The sequence below is a fragment of the Sycon ciliatum genome, chromosome 3, assembly GCF_964019385.1.
Source record: "Sycon ciliatum chromosome 3, ocSycCili1.1, whole genome shotgun sequence".
Taxonomy (NCBI): Eukaryota; Metazoa; Porifera; class Calcarea; order Leucosolenida; family Sycettidae; genus Sycon; species Sycon ciliatum.
In genome coordinates this window covers 46,153,716-46,171,520 of record NC_088645.1, presented here as the reverse complement: position 1 = coordinate 46,171,520, position 17,805 = coordinate 46,153,716, and the positions used below count along the sequence as shown (strand labels likewise).

General features: G+C 48.7%; 1 protein-coding gene across 1 annotated transcript in view; it reads right to left on the bottom strand.

Moving 5' to 3' along the window:
- LOC135812331 (probable serine/threonine-protein kinase roco5) overlaps positions 1–17,253 on the bottom strand; it is a 48,210-nt gene extending 30,957 nt beyond the window's left edge. Inside the window, exons 1-8 of the mRNA XM_065325711.1 lie at positions 16,217–17,253; positions 13,105–13,500; positions 10,181–10,267; positions 9,785–9,871; positions 7,043–7,129; positions 5,978–6,064; positions 5,230–5,316; positions 69–155 (exon numbers count right to left, since the gene is read on the bottom strand). Coding sequence (XP_065181783.1) covers positions 69–155; positions 5,230–5,316; positions 5,978–6,064; positions 7,043–7,129; positions 9,785–9,871; positions 10,181–10,267; positions 13,105–13,500; positions 16,217–17,170 — 1,872 coding nt within the window. The 5' untranslated portion in view covers positions 17,171–17,253. The remainder of the gene's footprint in view (positions 1–68; positions 156–5,229; positions 5,317–5,977; positions 6,065–7,042; positions 7,130–9,784; positions 9,872–10,180; positions 10,268–13,104; positions 13,501–16,216) is intronic.
- Between the last annotated feature and the right edge of the window lie 552 nt (positions 17,254–17,805).

The following is a 17,805-nucleotide window of genomic DNA, read 5'->3' as shown; positions in this document are numbered from 1 at the left end:
AGTGAATTGCAACATTTTGGTTTTTACTTCTTCTTTATAATGTATGGCAAAAATGTCTTTCAACTCACTCCCGCTAGTGGAGGACTGAAACAACCCATGGGAGGAGCAGCATTTGACAGTTCTCCTTGTGCAGCTAAAGGTCTTGAAGTAGATACCTGCAGTTGACATGCACACAAATACGCACACAGACACAGACAAACACACACACACTTGTACTTGTTGCTCACTGCCTAAACTGGTCACGTGGGTCTCCCCGGGAGAGGGGAGAGAGACTCAAAAGGAATCTTGGAAAGATGACTCAATTGGCTATTGAACCGCCCAACGGCCGACACCCCCTGAAATCCCCAAAACTCTGGATGGACTTGAAAATGATCCCACTTATGGGCTCACCACACCTCAGTAAGTGGGTGAGGACAAGGTGCAGAAAAAGGATTGACGGCATCAGGGTATCCGTCCAGGGATCAAACTGCAGTTACCCCTGCCCCCAGCGAAGGTAATACTTGCTACTAGTGTGGGTAGCTAAATCAGAGTGGATCTGATGTAAGCTTCACTAGCACCATTGATTACACAAGAGTTAATCTAGCCAGAAGCAGTCCATGGTTAACAGGTATGTATACTTCAAATAGAAAGTATATGAACCCTGAAACCAACAATGGTGGCAGGTACAACAATACACCTTCAAGTAGCCGAGCCCGTTGGCAACAGACCCAACACAATCAGGCATAAGTGTACCCACCAACCGAACTAGCTGGCACACACACACAAACACACACACAAACACACACAAACACACACCTGTCCTGTCCTGTAGAGCCACTGCCACAGGGGTCACATGGGCCCCGGAGGGGCATCAGAGAGGAAGATGGAGCACGCAGCCTGATGACGCCGGAGATGGTGGGGCAAACGGAACCGGTGAGAACACACGCATACATGGCTGAACGAATTACGCTGCTGGACAGTCGGGCGCGGGCCAGTCCTCGAGCACCGGTGACGACCGCGGCCTTGCACAGACCGAAAGCAGCGGGCACACAAGGCACAGTGCGCAGCACAGCAGGCATCCTGCACATAGACTTGCCGGGGCTCGGGAGGCTGAGGCTGAGGTGCGGAACAGCGGTGAACAGCTAAACCACCCTTGCTGCGAAACCAACGCCCACAATCTCCACAGTGGCAAGCCCCTCGCTGCTCAGCGATCGGCTTTGCCCGCTCAACCACACATTTGTGGTGAGCACGATCTCAAGGGCGCGAGAATGACCGATTGCAATCCGCACATACCACTGGGTCAGGCTGAGGCACATTCTCCACAGGCTCGGCGTACATAGTCCGCCAGTCAGCGCGGGACTCACAGGCGATAGGGTACCATTCCTTGGTGAGGCCACGAACTCTTAGGTCGGAGACAACGCAATCCTTCCAGCGCTTGCGAGGGCCATGTGCTAGGCGACGTGTGAGAAGTGAGCCAAACAGGATCTGTCTCGGCATCCGGCTACTGTCCATTCGGGCAACATGGCCCAGCCACTCTAGGCGACGCTGTGCGACCTTCACGCAGATGGTATCAGAGTCACCCCACATCTCCAGCAGTTGGGCGTTGGTCGTGTGATTATTCCAGCAATCTCTGCGGGACACACCCAGGATGGAACGGATGCACCGCATATGAAAGACTGACAAACGTTGGAGATCGTGTTGCAATGGTGTCCAACACTCTGACCCATAGAGGAGGAGCGACAGCACACATGCATTAAACACACACCTCTTGATATGCAAATCAAGGTCAGGATTGCTGAAGATGGTTCCTTGCAAGGCGCCACAAGCACGAGAGGCATGCGCAATCCGAGCAGTGATGTCCTGTGTCGACCGGCCACCGCGATGAATGAGAGATCCCAGATACCGGAACTCCGAAACACACTCGATGACCGTGCCAGCTAGCTCGATTGGAGCGCAGTCCCCAGGCGAAACATCCCTACCTGCAACCAAGAACTGTGTCTTGGTAGCGCTTACTTTAAGCCCAAACTTAGCTGCGGTCGTGTCAAACACTGCAAGTGCCGTCTCCGCCCCTGCACGAGTCGTCGCGAAAAGTGCTCAGTCGTCTGCAAACTGTGACTCAGTGGCAATGGCAACCGGATCCGTCCTGGTAGGCTTGCGGTAAAGGTTATTGTCACCATCACAATGCCGGAACTCAAAACCAACACCGGGTACATCTCGGACTCGTCGCTGCCACACAGTCACCACCGCCCACATGAAGATGTTAAACAGCACAGGTGCCATGGTGCACCCCTGACGGAGACCATTCGTGACCCGGATAGGGTCAGTTGTCGTGTTCTCTACCCGAACCACCGCCGACATGTCAGTGTGAAAGGAACGGATCACGGCAAGCATTGGAGCAGGGATACCCGCTCGGGATAAGACTTCCCACAGGCAATCCCGAGGCACGGAATCATAGGCTTTCTTGAGGTCTATAAATACAAAGAAGCCTTTGCAGTCGTGCTCAATGGTCTTCTCGAGGAACTGCCGAACACTGAAAACCATATCTGTACAAGATCGGCCACGCCTGAAGCCACACTGAGACTCTGGGAGAAATCCGCAGCCACGGACTGGAGACGAGTCTGGATGACGCTCGCCAGAACCTTGCCCACAACATCCAGCAGTGAGATACCCTGCAATTATCACAGCGAGATAAATCCCCTTTCTTAGGGATGGGGACCAACGTGGCGTCCACCCACTCCTGCGGGACCACCCCAGCACGCCACACATCGCCAAACAGCTCCACAAGCTTGGCGGTGAGGTCAGGGCCACCCCTCTTCAGCATCTCAGGGAGGATGCCAGAGGCTCCAGCGGACTTGCCATTCTGTAGGCGGGAGATAGCGCGGCTGACTTCACGGAGAGTCGGCGCCTCAGCAAGATGATCAGCCTCCTGTCGCTGTGGGATGTCGTCCAGGGCATTGCGAATCCATGCACTTGCCACGTTGAGAACACCATCAAAGTGTCTTCCCCACCGGTGGCTCTGCTCCTCTGCTGAACTGCAGATGTTACCGTTCTCATCCAGCACGGCGGAAGTGCGCACAGGGGCGAGGCCCCGGGTACAAGACTGGAGGTCATGGATGCACTTCCATACGACCGCTCCATTGAATCTCGACTCTGTGGTCGCCTGTGCCTTTGCCTTTATCCAGTGTACCCTAGCCGAGGATATGGAAGCACGCGCCCTGGATCTAGCCACCTTAAACGCTGTGTAGTGCGAGCATTCGCGGCTCTGGCCACTACATAGCCAGTCGGTATAGCACCGATTCCGTTCATCTAGCAATGGCTGGATGGCTGACTCTGCCTCCCAAAACCAGTCTGGTTGGCGACGCCGGGAGAAGCCCAAGACAGACGCAGCAGACTTGTCGATAGCCGCCTTGACGTTGGACCATTTCTGATCTATGTCGTGCTGTTCTTGCCATGTATCTACAAGCTCGGTTGCAATGGTAGCTTGGTACCTTTCTGCAGGCGAAGGTGAGTCCGGGTCCGAGGTGCGCACCCGCAGCTGGTCAACATCATAACGCCGGCGCCGCACATTTGCCTGGTCGCGCTCCGGAACTAATCGTCCACACGGGAGTGCAAAAGTTAAACAGAGGAGTTGGTGGTCACTTCCACACTCAGCACTGCGCGCGACCGCAGTGTCCATACACCAACGGCGGTCCTCCTGGCGCACTAGAATGTAGTCGATACAGTGCCAGTTCAAAGTGCCTGGGTGCTGCCAAGTCCGCTTGAAGAGGTCTCGCTTGGGGAACCAGGTGTTACAAATACTCAACTGATTGAATGCAGCAAATGATAGCAGGTCAGCTCCTGAAGAGTTCAGTGCACCAAATCCATGCGAACCACGTACAGTGGACCACTCATCACCCCGCTCACTAGATCCAACTCGAGCATTGAAATCGCCAAGCATTACACAATGGTCAGTCTGGGGTACATTGTACAGAGTGCGTTGTAGACCGTCATAAAATAGTTCCTTGCATGCCCGCGACGCAGCAAACGTTGGAGCATAAACGCTGACCAGAGTGAGCCAAACATCCGGTCCATCAGCTGCACAGTACTTCAAACGTACACTCACAATCCGAGAACTCACCGCGTTCCATACGCAGCCGCCAGCCCTCCACGCCGAAGTTGTATCACGATTCAAAACAAGAGCAACTCCCTCACCTCGACGTCGATTATCCGCTTCACCAGGAGTGGTGCGGCCCGAACAGATCACAGTAAATCCGTTGACAGCGTAGATATTTTGTCCAAACCAGTGGGTTTCCTGCAGGCCTGCCGCCGCCACTTTCAGCCTTTTCAGTTCAGAAATAACTCGGTAAATTTTTTTGTCTTCCACGACGCGTCCAGAAACACAAGCAGTGTCGATGTCGCCGTCCCGCTCCACCAAGGATCTCACGTTCCATGAGCCCAAACACAGCAGGCAACGTCTCCCTCTCCCTCTCATCTCTCTGACAGATTTCATCCCCCCCCCCCCCCCCAAACACAGCAGGCAACGTCTCCCTCTCCCTCTCTTCCCTCTGACAGATTTCATCAAACACACACACACACACACACACACACACACACACACACAAACACACACAAACACACACACACACACACACACACACACACACACTGTACTGTACTGTACTTGTTGCTCACTGTCAAAACTGGTCACGTGAGTCTCCCCGGGAGAGGGGAGAGAGACTCAAAAGGAATCTTGGAAAGATGACTCAATTGGTTATTGAACCGCGCAACGGCCGACACCCCCTGAAATCCCCAAAACTCTGGATGGACTTGAAAATGATCCCACTTATGGGCTCACCACACCTCAGTAAGTGGGTGAAGACAAGGTGCAGAAAAAGGATTGACGGCATCAGGGTATCCGTCCCGGGATCCAACTGCAGTTACTCCTGCCCCCCGTGAAGGTAATACTTGCTACTAGTGCGAGTGGCTAAATCAGAGTGGATGTGTGATAACACACACACACAAACACACACAAACACAAACACACACACACAATCCTTTGTGATAACAGCAATACTACGCAAGACAACATAACCTCTTGTCCTGGATTTACACCATTCAACAGTTAGCAAGACTGAAGTATTGACCGCCACTATCCAGCCTACTCCGCCTCGCACAGCTATTTGAAGATTTGTTTTTTCTAGCCAGTGAATTCCAACATTTTGGTTTTTACTTCTTCTTTACAATATATGGCAAAAATATCTTTCAACTCACTCCCGCTAGTGGAGGACTGAAACAACCCATGGGAGGAGCAGCATTTGACAGTTCTCCTTGTGCAGCTAAAGGTCTTGAAGTAGATACCTGCAGTTGACATGCACACAAATACGCACACAGACACAGACAAACACAAACACACACACACACTTGTACTTGTTGCTCACTGCCTAAACTGGTCACGTGGGTCTCCTCGGGAGAGGGGAGAGAGACTCAAAAGGAATCTTGGAAAGATGACTCAATTGGTTATTGAACCGCGCAACGGCCGACACCCCCTGAAATCCCCAAAACTCTGGATGGACTTGAAAATGATCCCACTTATGGGCTCACCACACCTCAGTAAGTGGGTGAGGACAAGGTGCAGAAAAAGGATTGACGGCATCAGGGTATCCGTCCCGGGATCCAACTGCAGTTACTCCTGCCCCCCGTGAAGGTAATACTTGCTACTAGTGCGAGTGGCTAAATCAGAGTGGATGTGTGATAACACACACACACAAACACACACAAACACAAACACACACACACACGATCCTTTGTGATAACAGCAATACTACGCAAGACAACATAACCTCTTGTCCTGGATTTACACCATTCAACAGTTAGCAAGACTGAAGTATTGACCGCCACTATCCAGCCTACTCCGCCTCGCACAGCTATTTGAAGATTTGTTTTTTCTAGCCAGTGAATTCCAACATTTTGGTTTTTACTTCTTCTTTACAATATATGGCAAAAATATCTTTCAACTCACTCCCGCTAGTGGAGGACTGAAACAAGCCATGGGAGGAGGAGCATTTGACAGTTCTCCTTGTGCAGCTAAAGGTCTTGAAGTAGATACCTGCAGTTGACATGCACACAAATACGCACACAGACACAAATACAGACACAAACACACACACACACAAACACACACACACACACACACACACACACACACTTGTACTTGTTGCTCACTGCCAAAACTGGTCACGTGAGTCTCCCCGGGAGAGGGGAGAGAGACTCAAAGGGAATCTTGGAAAGATGACTCAATTGGCTATTGAACCGCCCAACGGCCGACACCCCCTGAAATCCCCAAAACTCTGGATGGACTTGAAAATGATCCCACTTATGGGCTCACCACACCTCAGTAAGTGGGTGAGGACAAGGTGCAGAAAAAGGATTGACGGCATCAGGGTATCCGTCCAGGGATCCAACTGCAGTTACCCCTGCCCCCAGTGAAGGTAATACTTGCTACTAGTGTGGGTGGCTAAATCAGAGTGGATCTGATGTAAGCTTCACTAGCACCATTGATTACGCAAGAGTTAATCTAGCCAGAAGCAGTTCATGGTTAACAGGTATGTATACTTCAAATTGAAAGTATATGAACCCTGAAACCAACAAAGGTGGCAGGTACAACATTACACCTTCAAGTAGCCGAGCTCGTTGGCAACAGACCCAACACAATCAGGCATAAGTGTACCCACCAACCGAACTAGCTGGCACACACACAACAAACACACACACACACAAACACACACAAACACACACACACACACAAACACACACAAACACAAACACACACACACAAACACACACAAACACAAACACACACACACAATCCTTTGTGATAACGGCAATACTACGCAAGACAACATAACCTCTTGTCCTGGATTTACACCATTCAACAGTTAGCAAGACTGAAGTATTGACCGCCACTATCCAGCCTACTCCGCCTCGCACAGCTATTTGAAGATTTGTTTTTTCTAGCCTGTGAATTCCAACATTTTGGTTTTTACTTTTTCTTTACAATATATGGCAAAAATATCTTTCAACTCACTCCCGCTAGTGGAGGACTGAAACAAGCCATGGGAGGAGGAGCATTTGACAGTTCTCCTTGTGCAGCTAAAGGTCTTGAAGTAGATACCTGCAGTTGACATGCACACAAATACGCACACAGACACACACAAACACAAACACACACACACACACTTATACTTGTTGCTCACTGCCAAAACTGGTCACGTGGGTCTCCCCGGGAGAGGGGAGAGAGACTCAAAGGGAATCTTGGAAAGATGACTCAATTGGCTATTGAACTGCCCAACGGCCGACACCCCCTGAAATCCCCAAAACTCTGGATGGACTTGAAAATGATCCCACTTATGGGCTTACCACACCTCAGTAAGTGGGTGAGGACAAGGTGCAGAAAAAGGATTGACGGCATCAGGGTATCCGTCCAGGGATCAAACTGCAGTTACCCCTGCCCCCAGCGAAGGTAATACTTGCTACTAGTGTGGGTAGCTAAATCAGAGTGGATCTGATGTAAGCTTCACTAGCACCATTGATTACACAAGAGTTAATCTAGCCAGAAGTAGTCCATGGTTAACAGGTATGTATACTTCAAATAGAAAGTATATGAACCCTGAAACCAACAAAGGTGGCAGGTACAACAATACACCTTCAAGTAGCCGAGCCCGTTGGCAACAGACCCAACACAATCAGGCATAGGTGTACCCACCAACCGAACTAGCTGGCACACACACACAAACACACTCACAAACCCACACAAACACACACACACACACACAAACACACACACACTGTACTGTACTGTACTTGTTGCTCACTGCCAAAACTGGTCACGTGAGTCCCCCCGGGAGAGGGGAGAGAGACTCAAAAGGAATCTTGGAAAGATGACTCAATTGGTTATTGAACCGCCCAACGGCCGACACCCCCTGAAATCCCCAAAACTCTGGGTGGACTTGAAAATGATCCCACTTATGGGCTCACCACACCTCAGTAAGTGGGTGAGGACAAGGTCCAGAAAAAGGATTGACGGCATCAGGGTATCCGTCCCGGGATCCAACTGCAGTTACCCCTGCCCCCGTGAAGGTAATACTTGCTACTAGTGCGAGTGGCTAAATCAGAGTGGATGTGTGATAACACACACACACACACACACACACACACACACACACACACACACACACACACACACACACCTTTTGTGATAACAGTAATACTACGCAAGACGACATAACCTCTTGTCCTGGATTTACACCCGTCAGGCGAAATAGCACGTCATCGTACATTTGAGATCAGCGGGAAGAAGATGACGACGTCTACTAATTTAGTATCTGTGCACACGAATCTGCTGTGTGTGTGACTCTGTGTGTCAGCTATGATATCATCTTCTGTGGTTCCATGCCTAGCATGTACGTCTGAACCATCCTGCAAAGTTTGAATGACGTAGGTTGAGCGATCGCTCCGCGAAATATACTTTTTGAAATTCTCTTCATAGTATATCTTCCACCATTGAAATTTCGAATTTCTTCAAAAAAAGTGCTGAGAGGGGTGGCTTGCAACCTCGATATGGCTTGTTCCAGGCATGCTTTGGAGCCATTGCCTGTTGAAGTAGTGGCGGGGATCTGCCCTGCAACTGCTACAACAAAAAATGATTCGATCTGAGAAAGGGTGAGACCGCGAATCTCGGTTGAATCTTGAGTATTTCAAGTCTTTTCACGACGAAGATGCAGTTCTTTTTGGAGATGGACGTCGCGGCAAAGGACATGGTGTCCGACGTCTGGCGTCTGGTGAAGCCAGGGATCATTTGTCCAGCCAGGTCGGCAGCCTAACCGTCGGTAAGCTTAAGCTTGTGTTTGGATCCCGTTCTGCTCGATGTGGTAGATCACAAACAATTTGATATCGCACAAATTGATCTCAGCATCGTGCGTACGGTATTTTATATTCAGAAAATCCCAAAGTGTCTCTGTGTGGCCGTCCTATGCCACGAGAAACTCCAATCAGGCTCCTATGTTCTCTGCCTTCATGATTGAATGTCCACTTCGATCTGAGAAAGTGTGAGGCCGCGAATCTCGGTTGAATATTGAGTATTTCAAGCCTTTTCACGACGAAGATGGAGTTCTTTTTGGAGATGGACGTCGCGGCAAAGGACATGGTGTCCGACGTCTGGCGTCTGGTGAAGCCAGGGATCATTTGTCCAGCCAGGTCGGCAGCCTAACCGTCGGTAAGCTTAAGCTTGTGTTTGGATCCCGTTCTGCTCGATGTGGTAGATCACAAACAATTTGATATCGCACAAATTGATCTCAGCATCGTGCGTACGGTATTTTATATTCAGAAAATCCCAAAGTGTCTCTGTGTGGCCGTCCTATGCCACGAGAAACTCCAATCAGGCTCCTATGTCCTCTGCCTTCATGATTGAATGTCCTCTTTGTTTGAACAACGAACACAACAATCGAGGACGGCTTTGCAATGAAAAATACAGCTATACTGGAGCTGAAAAAAAGAAGAAAAAAACGTGCTCAGGATGAGACTCGAGTACACGCATACTCTCCCAGCAGGTGAAACGCAAATTTTTGTGAAAAAAAGCGTGACGCCGACTGACCAGTAATTTCACCTGACGCATTCAACAGTGAGCAAGACTGAAGTATTGACCGCCACTATCCAGCCTACTCCGCCTCGCGCAGCTATTTGACGATTTGTTTTTTCTAGCCAGTGAATTCCAACATTTTGGTTTTTACTTCTTCTTTATAATATATTGCAAAAATGTCTTTCAACTCACTCCCGCTAGTGGAGGACTGAAACAAGCCATGGGAGGAGGAGCATTTGACAGTTCTCCTTGTGCAGCTAAAGGTCTTGAAGTAGATACCTGCAGTTGACATGCACGCAAATACGCACACAGACACAGATGCAGACACACACAAACACACAAAAGCACACATACACACACACACACACACATTTTGTGATAACAGCAATACTACGCAAGACGACATAACCTCTTGTGCTGGAATTACACAATTCAACAGTTTGGAAGACTGAAGTATTGACCGCCACTATCCAGCCTACTCCGCCTCGCACAGCTATTTGAAGATTTGTTTTTTCTAGCCAGTGAATTCCAACATTTTGGTTTTTACTTCTTCTTTATAATATATGGCAAAAATGTCTTTCAACTCACTCCCGCTAGTGGAGGACTGAAACATTCCATGGGAGGAGCATCATTTGACAGTTCTTCTTGTGCAGCTAAAGGTCTTGAAGTAGATACCTGCAGTTGACATGCACACAAATACAGAAATACACACACACATCAACAAACATGCAAGTGCTCATTTAACCCCAGCTGCCAGCCATTCATTATTAAGGGCTAGTGCATGCACTACCGTTGTTGTGAACCCTTCTGATTCTCTATAAGTCAGGAACGAATGACCACACGGCACCAGGACAACTATGAACTCTTGACAGTATATTTCACTTCGATCGACTAATTAACAATAACTAACACTAAAACCACCAGGTAGTTATAGCGTGAAAATGACAGCGTATATGAGCAAAGCATACACATACAACATACAACTACAGCGCACACAGCAAAACCGCACATAGCGCCTGTAGCGTATACCAAGTCGCAAACATCAGCGGTACGGCGGAGTCGGGATACAACTGCATTGACACGAACACAATGTCACAAGTGAGAAGGCCTTTCACTCTTGAGAACTTGTGGTTTCGCAACAACCGTGTCTAAGGGCAAATTCTTGGAAAAGAATTTTTTCTTGAAAATCAATCACAGGGGTCTAGGGAACACCTCTGTGGAAGCTAAAGTTGGATATCACATTTGAAAGTACATAGAGACCATGATTTCTATGGCATTGTCCAACATAGAATATGCCTTGTATAATGCATTATCTACAGTATCACTGAAAGCAGCAACAGTTTTGCGTATCAGCCTTTAGTATCGGCCAAGACATTCAATGAAGGCTGCCTTGTTCTCCAGACAACACCCAGCAACATTGTCCAGCAAGTACTTGCGGCGTTGAGCTGACAAGAATTCGCGTCCTTTTTGTGCAAAGACAACGTGGTCACGTAGTGGTTCCGTTGCAGACATCTTTTCATCCTCTCCACGAGCAATATCATCCCGGAGTAGCTCACACCTGTTCCACACATCCATCCGTCGCGTTCACAGATACAGGAATACGCGGTAACCCAAGGTTTGCGCTTCACCAGACTGCTTGACATGTTCCGAAAGGACAGACTTGTGGGCGACAGATGCAGGTAAGTTTAGGGGAGATTTCTCACCTCTCCCTCTTGGTGCTGCAGACAGCGGGAGGCTGAACCAGAAGCTGTTGTTCAGAATGAACTGCTGCTGTCTGTCTCCCACTTCTGCAATATATTTTTTCCAAGGCACATTGCCAAATTTCCATATGCACCAAGATGACAGCTATTGTTCTCCTTGCCGGTCCACTTGCACACAGTCATGTTCTGCCAACCACATGGAGCTTCATGAACGCAGTTTGACACACGATGTGCTCCATCACAGTTTATCCAAACGTGATGCGCATGCATTCCATAGCGGAAGCTGTCGACTGATGCACGACCGTCGACAGGATCGTCAGGCGTGCAGCGCAGCCAGCACACCAATATAAAAAATACCGAGGTCCTTCGATTCCATCACCGAGATAGGATTGCACTCGACGTGAAGCTACTGAAACGGTAGTTCTGAACGCAGCCACAGCATTCAAGAATCAGTGAGTGCACAGCGGCAATGCTCTGAAGCGCGTCCTGCTCAATGTCGCTTGCAGAGTCCACAGAATCTCCGCCTAATTCATACGCACTTGGCTCACCTCCAACCTCGACGCAGGAGTCTTTCCCTCGCGAACGCTTAGCTGGGGCTTCGTCAGAGTCACTGTGAGCAGCATAGCTGCTAGTTGCCGACTCCTCCGAATCACGACTCGCCATATAAATTGTCGTCTTCAACCTCAATAATAAACTTTGCCGATCTCTTCGGACTCGCCGACGATAATCACGTGAGCGGTACAGCTCGACCGACGTACCGCTCGGCGTCTGCCACGAGTGTGTCTACTCAGAGGCCCTTTCTCAAGTGCTACTTCAAACTCCTCCTGTGCCGCCACGTCCAAGATGATCAATGCAAGTCGATCGCTTGTCACTTCTCTTTTCGTCTTGAGATCGATTAGGAATGTCGACAAGATCCGCGATCGAGCCACAAAAAAATATAACTCTTCTTTCCGAGCGATTTTCTCAAAATTCTGAAAGAAATCGGTTTCCCCGAAGACACGTTTTCGCATGCACTGGTCCATTTCTTGCCTGGCCAGGATCCTGAAAAAAATAAAGGCGCTTTCGTCAGACCCATATTCTATTATGATTTTCGTCAAGGATCTGAATCATATTCTTATCTTATCTACCCTACAAGTTCAATGTGCCCTCCCGTTTATGCTGACATATTCTGTATAAATGTCATGCTACACTGCTACCCCATACCATTGTATCTACTATAATGACTGCCTCCCAGCACTAAGGGATACGCTTAGATTTCATTGCATAATCGTTAGAGTCCGTATGCTGTTCAAGTGATTGGAAGAAATCTGCACCACTTTCTGATCGCAGTAAACGGAATGATGGGTTCACAAAATTATTTCAGGGTAAATAGCAGTTTTGTGGTTCAGAAATCTAGCATTTCTTTCCCAAAACATTGTTGTAAATCAAAAACGATGATTATCCTGGCTAAAGTTTGAGACTATAACCATTCACATTGTTTTCTGATCATGAGAAAGAACTTTCCTTCCTGGCAACACTTTCGAAAGAGTCGACGGGGCGACAACAGTTTTTCTTCACTTGCAACGACTAAGATAAAGTGCGCAGTCATTCTATGGTAGCATGCATCTACTAGTACAAACAACAGCGAAGAACAATTGATTGTCTCTAGGATTGTTTGTCTTGCGATGGTCATCAGTCAGAGTACACAACTGAGTGGTGAACAAGTAACATCTAGGTGTTAAACAAGTTGATTTGTCAAGCGAATGTACAAACTTTAGATAGTGTTATTTTTTTAAGGATTGGTAGTTGGTTTCCGGGAATAAAGGTCCATACCTGACGGGGTGGAGAGGACAGTCTTGACAGTTGGCCAGAGATAGACAACACGTTGTCGTTCAATGCAGAGATTTGGTCAGAAGTCTCTGTGTGCTGGCTAGATAGTGCTGCAGTCTGTTGTGCAAGGCGATGGTTCGTATCCCTGAGCTGTTCGGCCAAAGATTCGATTTGGTTGTTTGTGGTGGTTTGTTCATTGCGTATGCTGGATACTTCTTGTTGGATAGCTGGTAGCTGCTGTGCCGTGGTCTGGTTTTGTGTAATGACTGCTGCAAGCTGTTCCTCTAGTGCATCACTCCGTGTGGCGAGTGACGTGATAGACGTAGCTTGCTGGGTTAGCTGCTCAGAGATAGAGTCCAGTCGACGTACAACAGCGGGTGGTACATTGGGAAGATGAGGCTGTTATGAACACACACACGCACGCACGTGCGCGCGAGCGCGCATGCATGCACGCGCGCACACACACACACACATCCACGCACACACACACACACATAGACACACATGCACGCACGCATGCACGCACGCACGCACACACACCATGTACCATGTATACGCCCCTAGAAGGAGAAGCACGTAAATCTGCAAATGCACTGGATGTGCACCCACAGATTTTCTCTTTTTTATTTAATTTTGTTATTTTACAAAGACCACTGCCATGAGATGTAGCTAGGGGAAGCACGCACAACCTTAAACGTGGCCATGGTGGTGAGGTTTAGGGAGCTCCGCCGACCTAGGGTCTCGACTTATGGCCACCTAGATGCACCAAGAGTGGGTGGGGGAGGGAGAGCGAGAGAGAGACAGACAGACAGAGAGAGAGAGAGAGAGAGAGAGAGAGAGAGAGAGAGAGAGAGAGAGAGAGAGAGAGAGAGAGAGTGAGAGAGAGCTTTATGGCAACGATAGAGGATCTGATTCTGATTGAAACAGATCAAGACAAGCGCCAGGAAAACAAGCGCACATAAAAACTGCTCACTTAATTCCAGCCAATACGGTAATATGCAGACTTCTATCTCACAACATTTCTGCATTAATATTAGCCTTACAATTCCCTTGCATTCTCCATATTGAATACTGCACTCTGCACTCTGAGTGTAAATTTCTGTTATCTATGCACTAACATACCGTAAAGTCGCGGATAACAACCGGGGTTACAAGCGTATAAGCCGCTTTCAGCATCAGGCTTTAATGCAAACCAGGCTTGTATGCAAACCAGGCTTGTATGCAAACCATGCTTATATGCACCACTGACATTTTTTGCCAACTGTAACAGGTAGCCGAGTGGTAGGCGCGGTGCAATTAACACGAGTTATCTTTTATTATTATTCTCTTAGGTACACACCTAGGATATATTTGAAGTTAAAGAAGAAGCGGCAAATAAATGACTTTCTCTCCGGTGCACACCTAGAGGTTGACTACTTCTTCTTCGAGTTAGCTTTGTCGTTGCTATAATATCTAATCTCCATCAAAACAGAAATGCGCAGCCGCCTTTATGCAGCGGACGCTTACATACGGAGATACACTAAATATACATCAGGCAAAGCTCCGTGTTGGTTCCGTACTACTTCCGTATTGGTCGGGCAGGGATACTACACCAGGCTTGTATGCACGCTTCTACGTGCAACACCCATCGATCTACCACTGACTACTGGTATGGCGGCACCGTACATAGCGCATGCACTCTTGACCTACCCGATCCGCGCTTGCATAGAAGCCAGGCTTCTACGCGCGAGAGGCTTATATGCATTTGACACGTTTGAAATTCAGGCTTCTATCCGCGATGTGCTTGTATGCAAACCCGGCTTTTATCCACGACTTTACGGTAGTTGTTGTGGGGTCCGCAATTCGCGCCGTCACTAAGTTAGCCTCCTCACCCAGTACATATCATATAGTCACTAAGTCAGCCTGCTCACCCAGTACATATCATAAAGTCACAAAGTCAGCCTGCTCACCCAGTACATATCAATTCCCGCCGTCACTAAGTCAGCCTGCTCACCCAGTACATATCATAAAGTTTGAAGAGTAGTGTGTATGTCGTGTGTGCGTCAGGATCATCATGTTGTAACCTACTTTACACAAGTACCTTCTGTATGGAGTAACTCAAACATGCTCAGATTAAGGACATAGAATTTGAACCCCAGGAACAGAAACTGTCTGGTGGAGAAAAATAAAATTTAAAGGATGCAAAATGCTTGATGGGCCTTCTCCCCTGCCATGCTCAAATTCCAAGAAGTCCGCGAATTAACGCATCACCATTTCTATCACCAGTCTCTCCCAACCCTTCTTAACAAATACCGGTTTTCGGATCTACACCGCCCATGGCGCAGTATAGGATGTGAAGTGTGGACCCCTTGACCTTGTGTTGCACACAGGTGTAGTTTTTTCACTACCAGGAGAGGATCCCTGACAGGGAGGGCCTAGCCTAGTCACTACAAGCGGATGTGTCACCCGCCTGTTAGAGGAGAACTACCCAAACGTGTAAGGAAGCAGAAAATGCTGGACCTATGTGGTATTGTGGAATTGTGGATCCAAAATTCAGCAATGTCAAGATTCCGGGATGGGTATGACATCGCACTCTCAAGGCAGACTGGCTCCGGAAATTATATTTTTCCTGATTTGTTTAATTGTGATGTCATCGCTTTCAAGCCCTTCACTGCAACAAATACCGTAAAATCCGTAAATAAGCCCACCCTAAATATCGCCCATGTCCGATAATAAGCCCAGTTTTAGGCAGTGTACACTTCAAGTCCGTTTTAGCGCCCATGCCTGAAATACGCCCAGGGCGTAAAGTGGACTCAAAATGACCAGCGCGTGAGCGTGCGTTCGCATACATGCCGGTACCTGTTGTGCCTTGTACTTACCATAGCAAGTGGTTTACCTATCAAATCTGTAATTTATTGCCACATTCTTGGTTACGACCAAATTTCCAGCTGTGGTTTGATGTAACTTTACCGCGCTCAGTGTGAACGGTGGTTCACTGAAACTAGTGGGTTGCTGATAGATTGATCTTCTGCAGATTGCGTCCGAAATAACGCCCATGCCCAAATATACGCCCGGTTTTTGACCCTCTGCAAAGTATACGCCCGGGGCTTATTAACGGAATTTTACGGTAACTTACCGACGAAAGACCTGCGAAGAGCTGCAACACTCGCTTCATCTCCTCGTGTACGTCCTCTGCAGTCGGACGCTCGCTGGGTTCATTGGAGTGGCAGCGAATTGCCATCGGCTTCAGTGGGTGGTCATCAGAGAGTCGCCGAAGATACGCAGCACGCCGTCTTGTCTCCGCCACCACCTGCGTCGTTTCCCGTCCACTGGCGGCGTCGCGCACGATTACAACGGACGGAGCGTTGATCAGGTCGATCCCAGGCATAACACCAGTGATAACAGCCAGTAGCGTAACTCCGAATGAGAAGATATCCAGTGGACGATCATAGTCTGGTTGCTCGACCAGGGCCTCCGGTGACATAAACACTAACGTTCCGGGGCAACGGGTCATGTCCATTCGAGCCGCCTGTTGCTGCTGGTGATGAGGGAATTCCCAACGTAGGAATTTCGCCATACCAAAATCGCATACCTTCGCGACTCCGTTCTTGATCATCACATTTTTCGGTGCGAGGTCGCGGTGGAGAATACCACAAACGTGCAAGTATCTGATACCAGCCGACGTGTCGCAGAGGTAGCCGATCAGCTTCAAGCCATCCTCACGACCCTCACCAACACTCAACTCTTGCAATGTCGAAGTCAGCAACTCCAACGCTAGAGCAGCGTTTTGCCCAACTCGTGCAATGCCCAGCAATTGGCAGAGATTAGGGTGGTGGATGCGACTGAGACGAAATATCTCTTGGCCGAATGAACGGATTTTCCTCTCGCGGTCTTGATTACCAGGCTCAATCAAAATGGGATGCAGGACTTTCAAGGCGATATCTATTCCCTGCCAGTTCACTCGATACACCGATGCATCTGATCCACGACCGATTTCGGGAGTTGTTCTCACGTCTATGTCTCCGAAGAAGACAATGTCTTGATTGGTGAGGCCCAGCTCTCGCATCAATGCCTGCGCGTCTCGCTCCATCGCGCTAGACTAACATTAAACTGTGAGTACAAAAATTTCACTCTCTTAGTAATTGACTCCCATTGATTTTCGATACCTAAGGCCTGGTTCACACTAGGCCGATTATCCGGCCGGCGCTCCCACACCGACTCCGACAAGAAATCGACCGACTGAGTCGGACTAGCTGTTCACATGCACGCACAACGGTGGGCAATTTTGCTTGCACTATACATCATGATACATCATGATACATAGTTGTAGGCCTGTCTGTTACGCACGTACACGCAGTAGATCTACACAGCCGCGCTAGACCGTGGCGTAGTAGATGCTAGACAGCGGAAATGAGAATCAGACTCTGATAGTTTTTACACGAGCTACAGGGCCAAAGGCGTGAAAAGGCTTGCGTCTAGTAGTAGCGATCCAGCGCAGCCAGTTCACGGTCTGCACCGATGCTGTCCGCTGTCATGGTGAAAAGCCTACAGTGATTGGTCCGATGACCGCTCCATCACGTGCAAGAACTAACAATCGGCCAGCTTTTCGGCTAAAAATTGACCAGTCGATAATATCCCTTTCCCAAACTCCAAAGGTACTCTTTTAATTCGCACTTACATGTAGTGCTTTTCGCGTCCCTCAAAATAGGCCCTGTACTGGCGGAT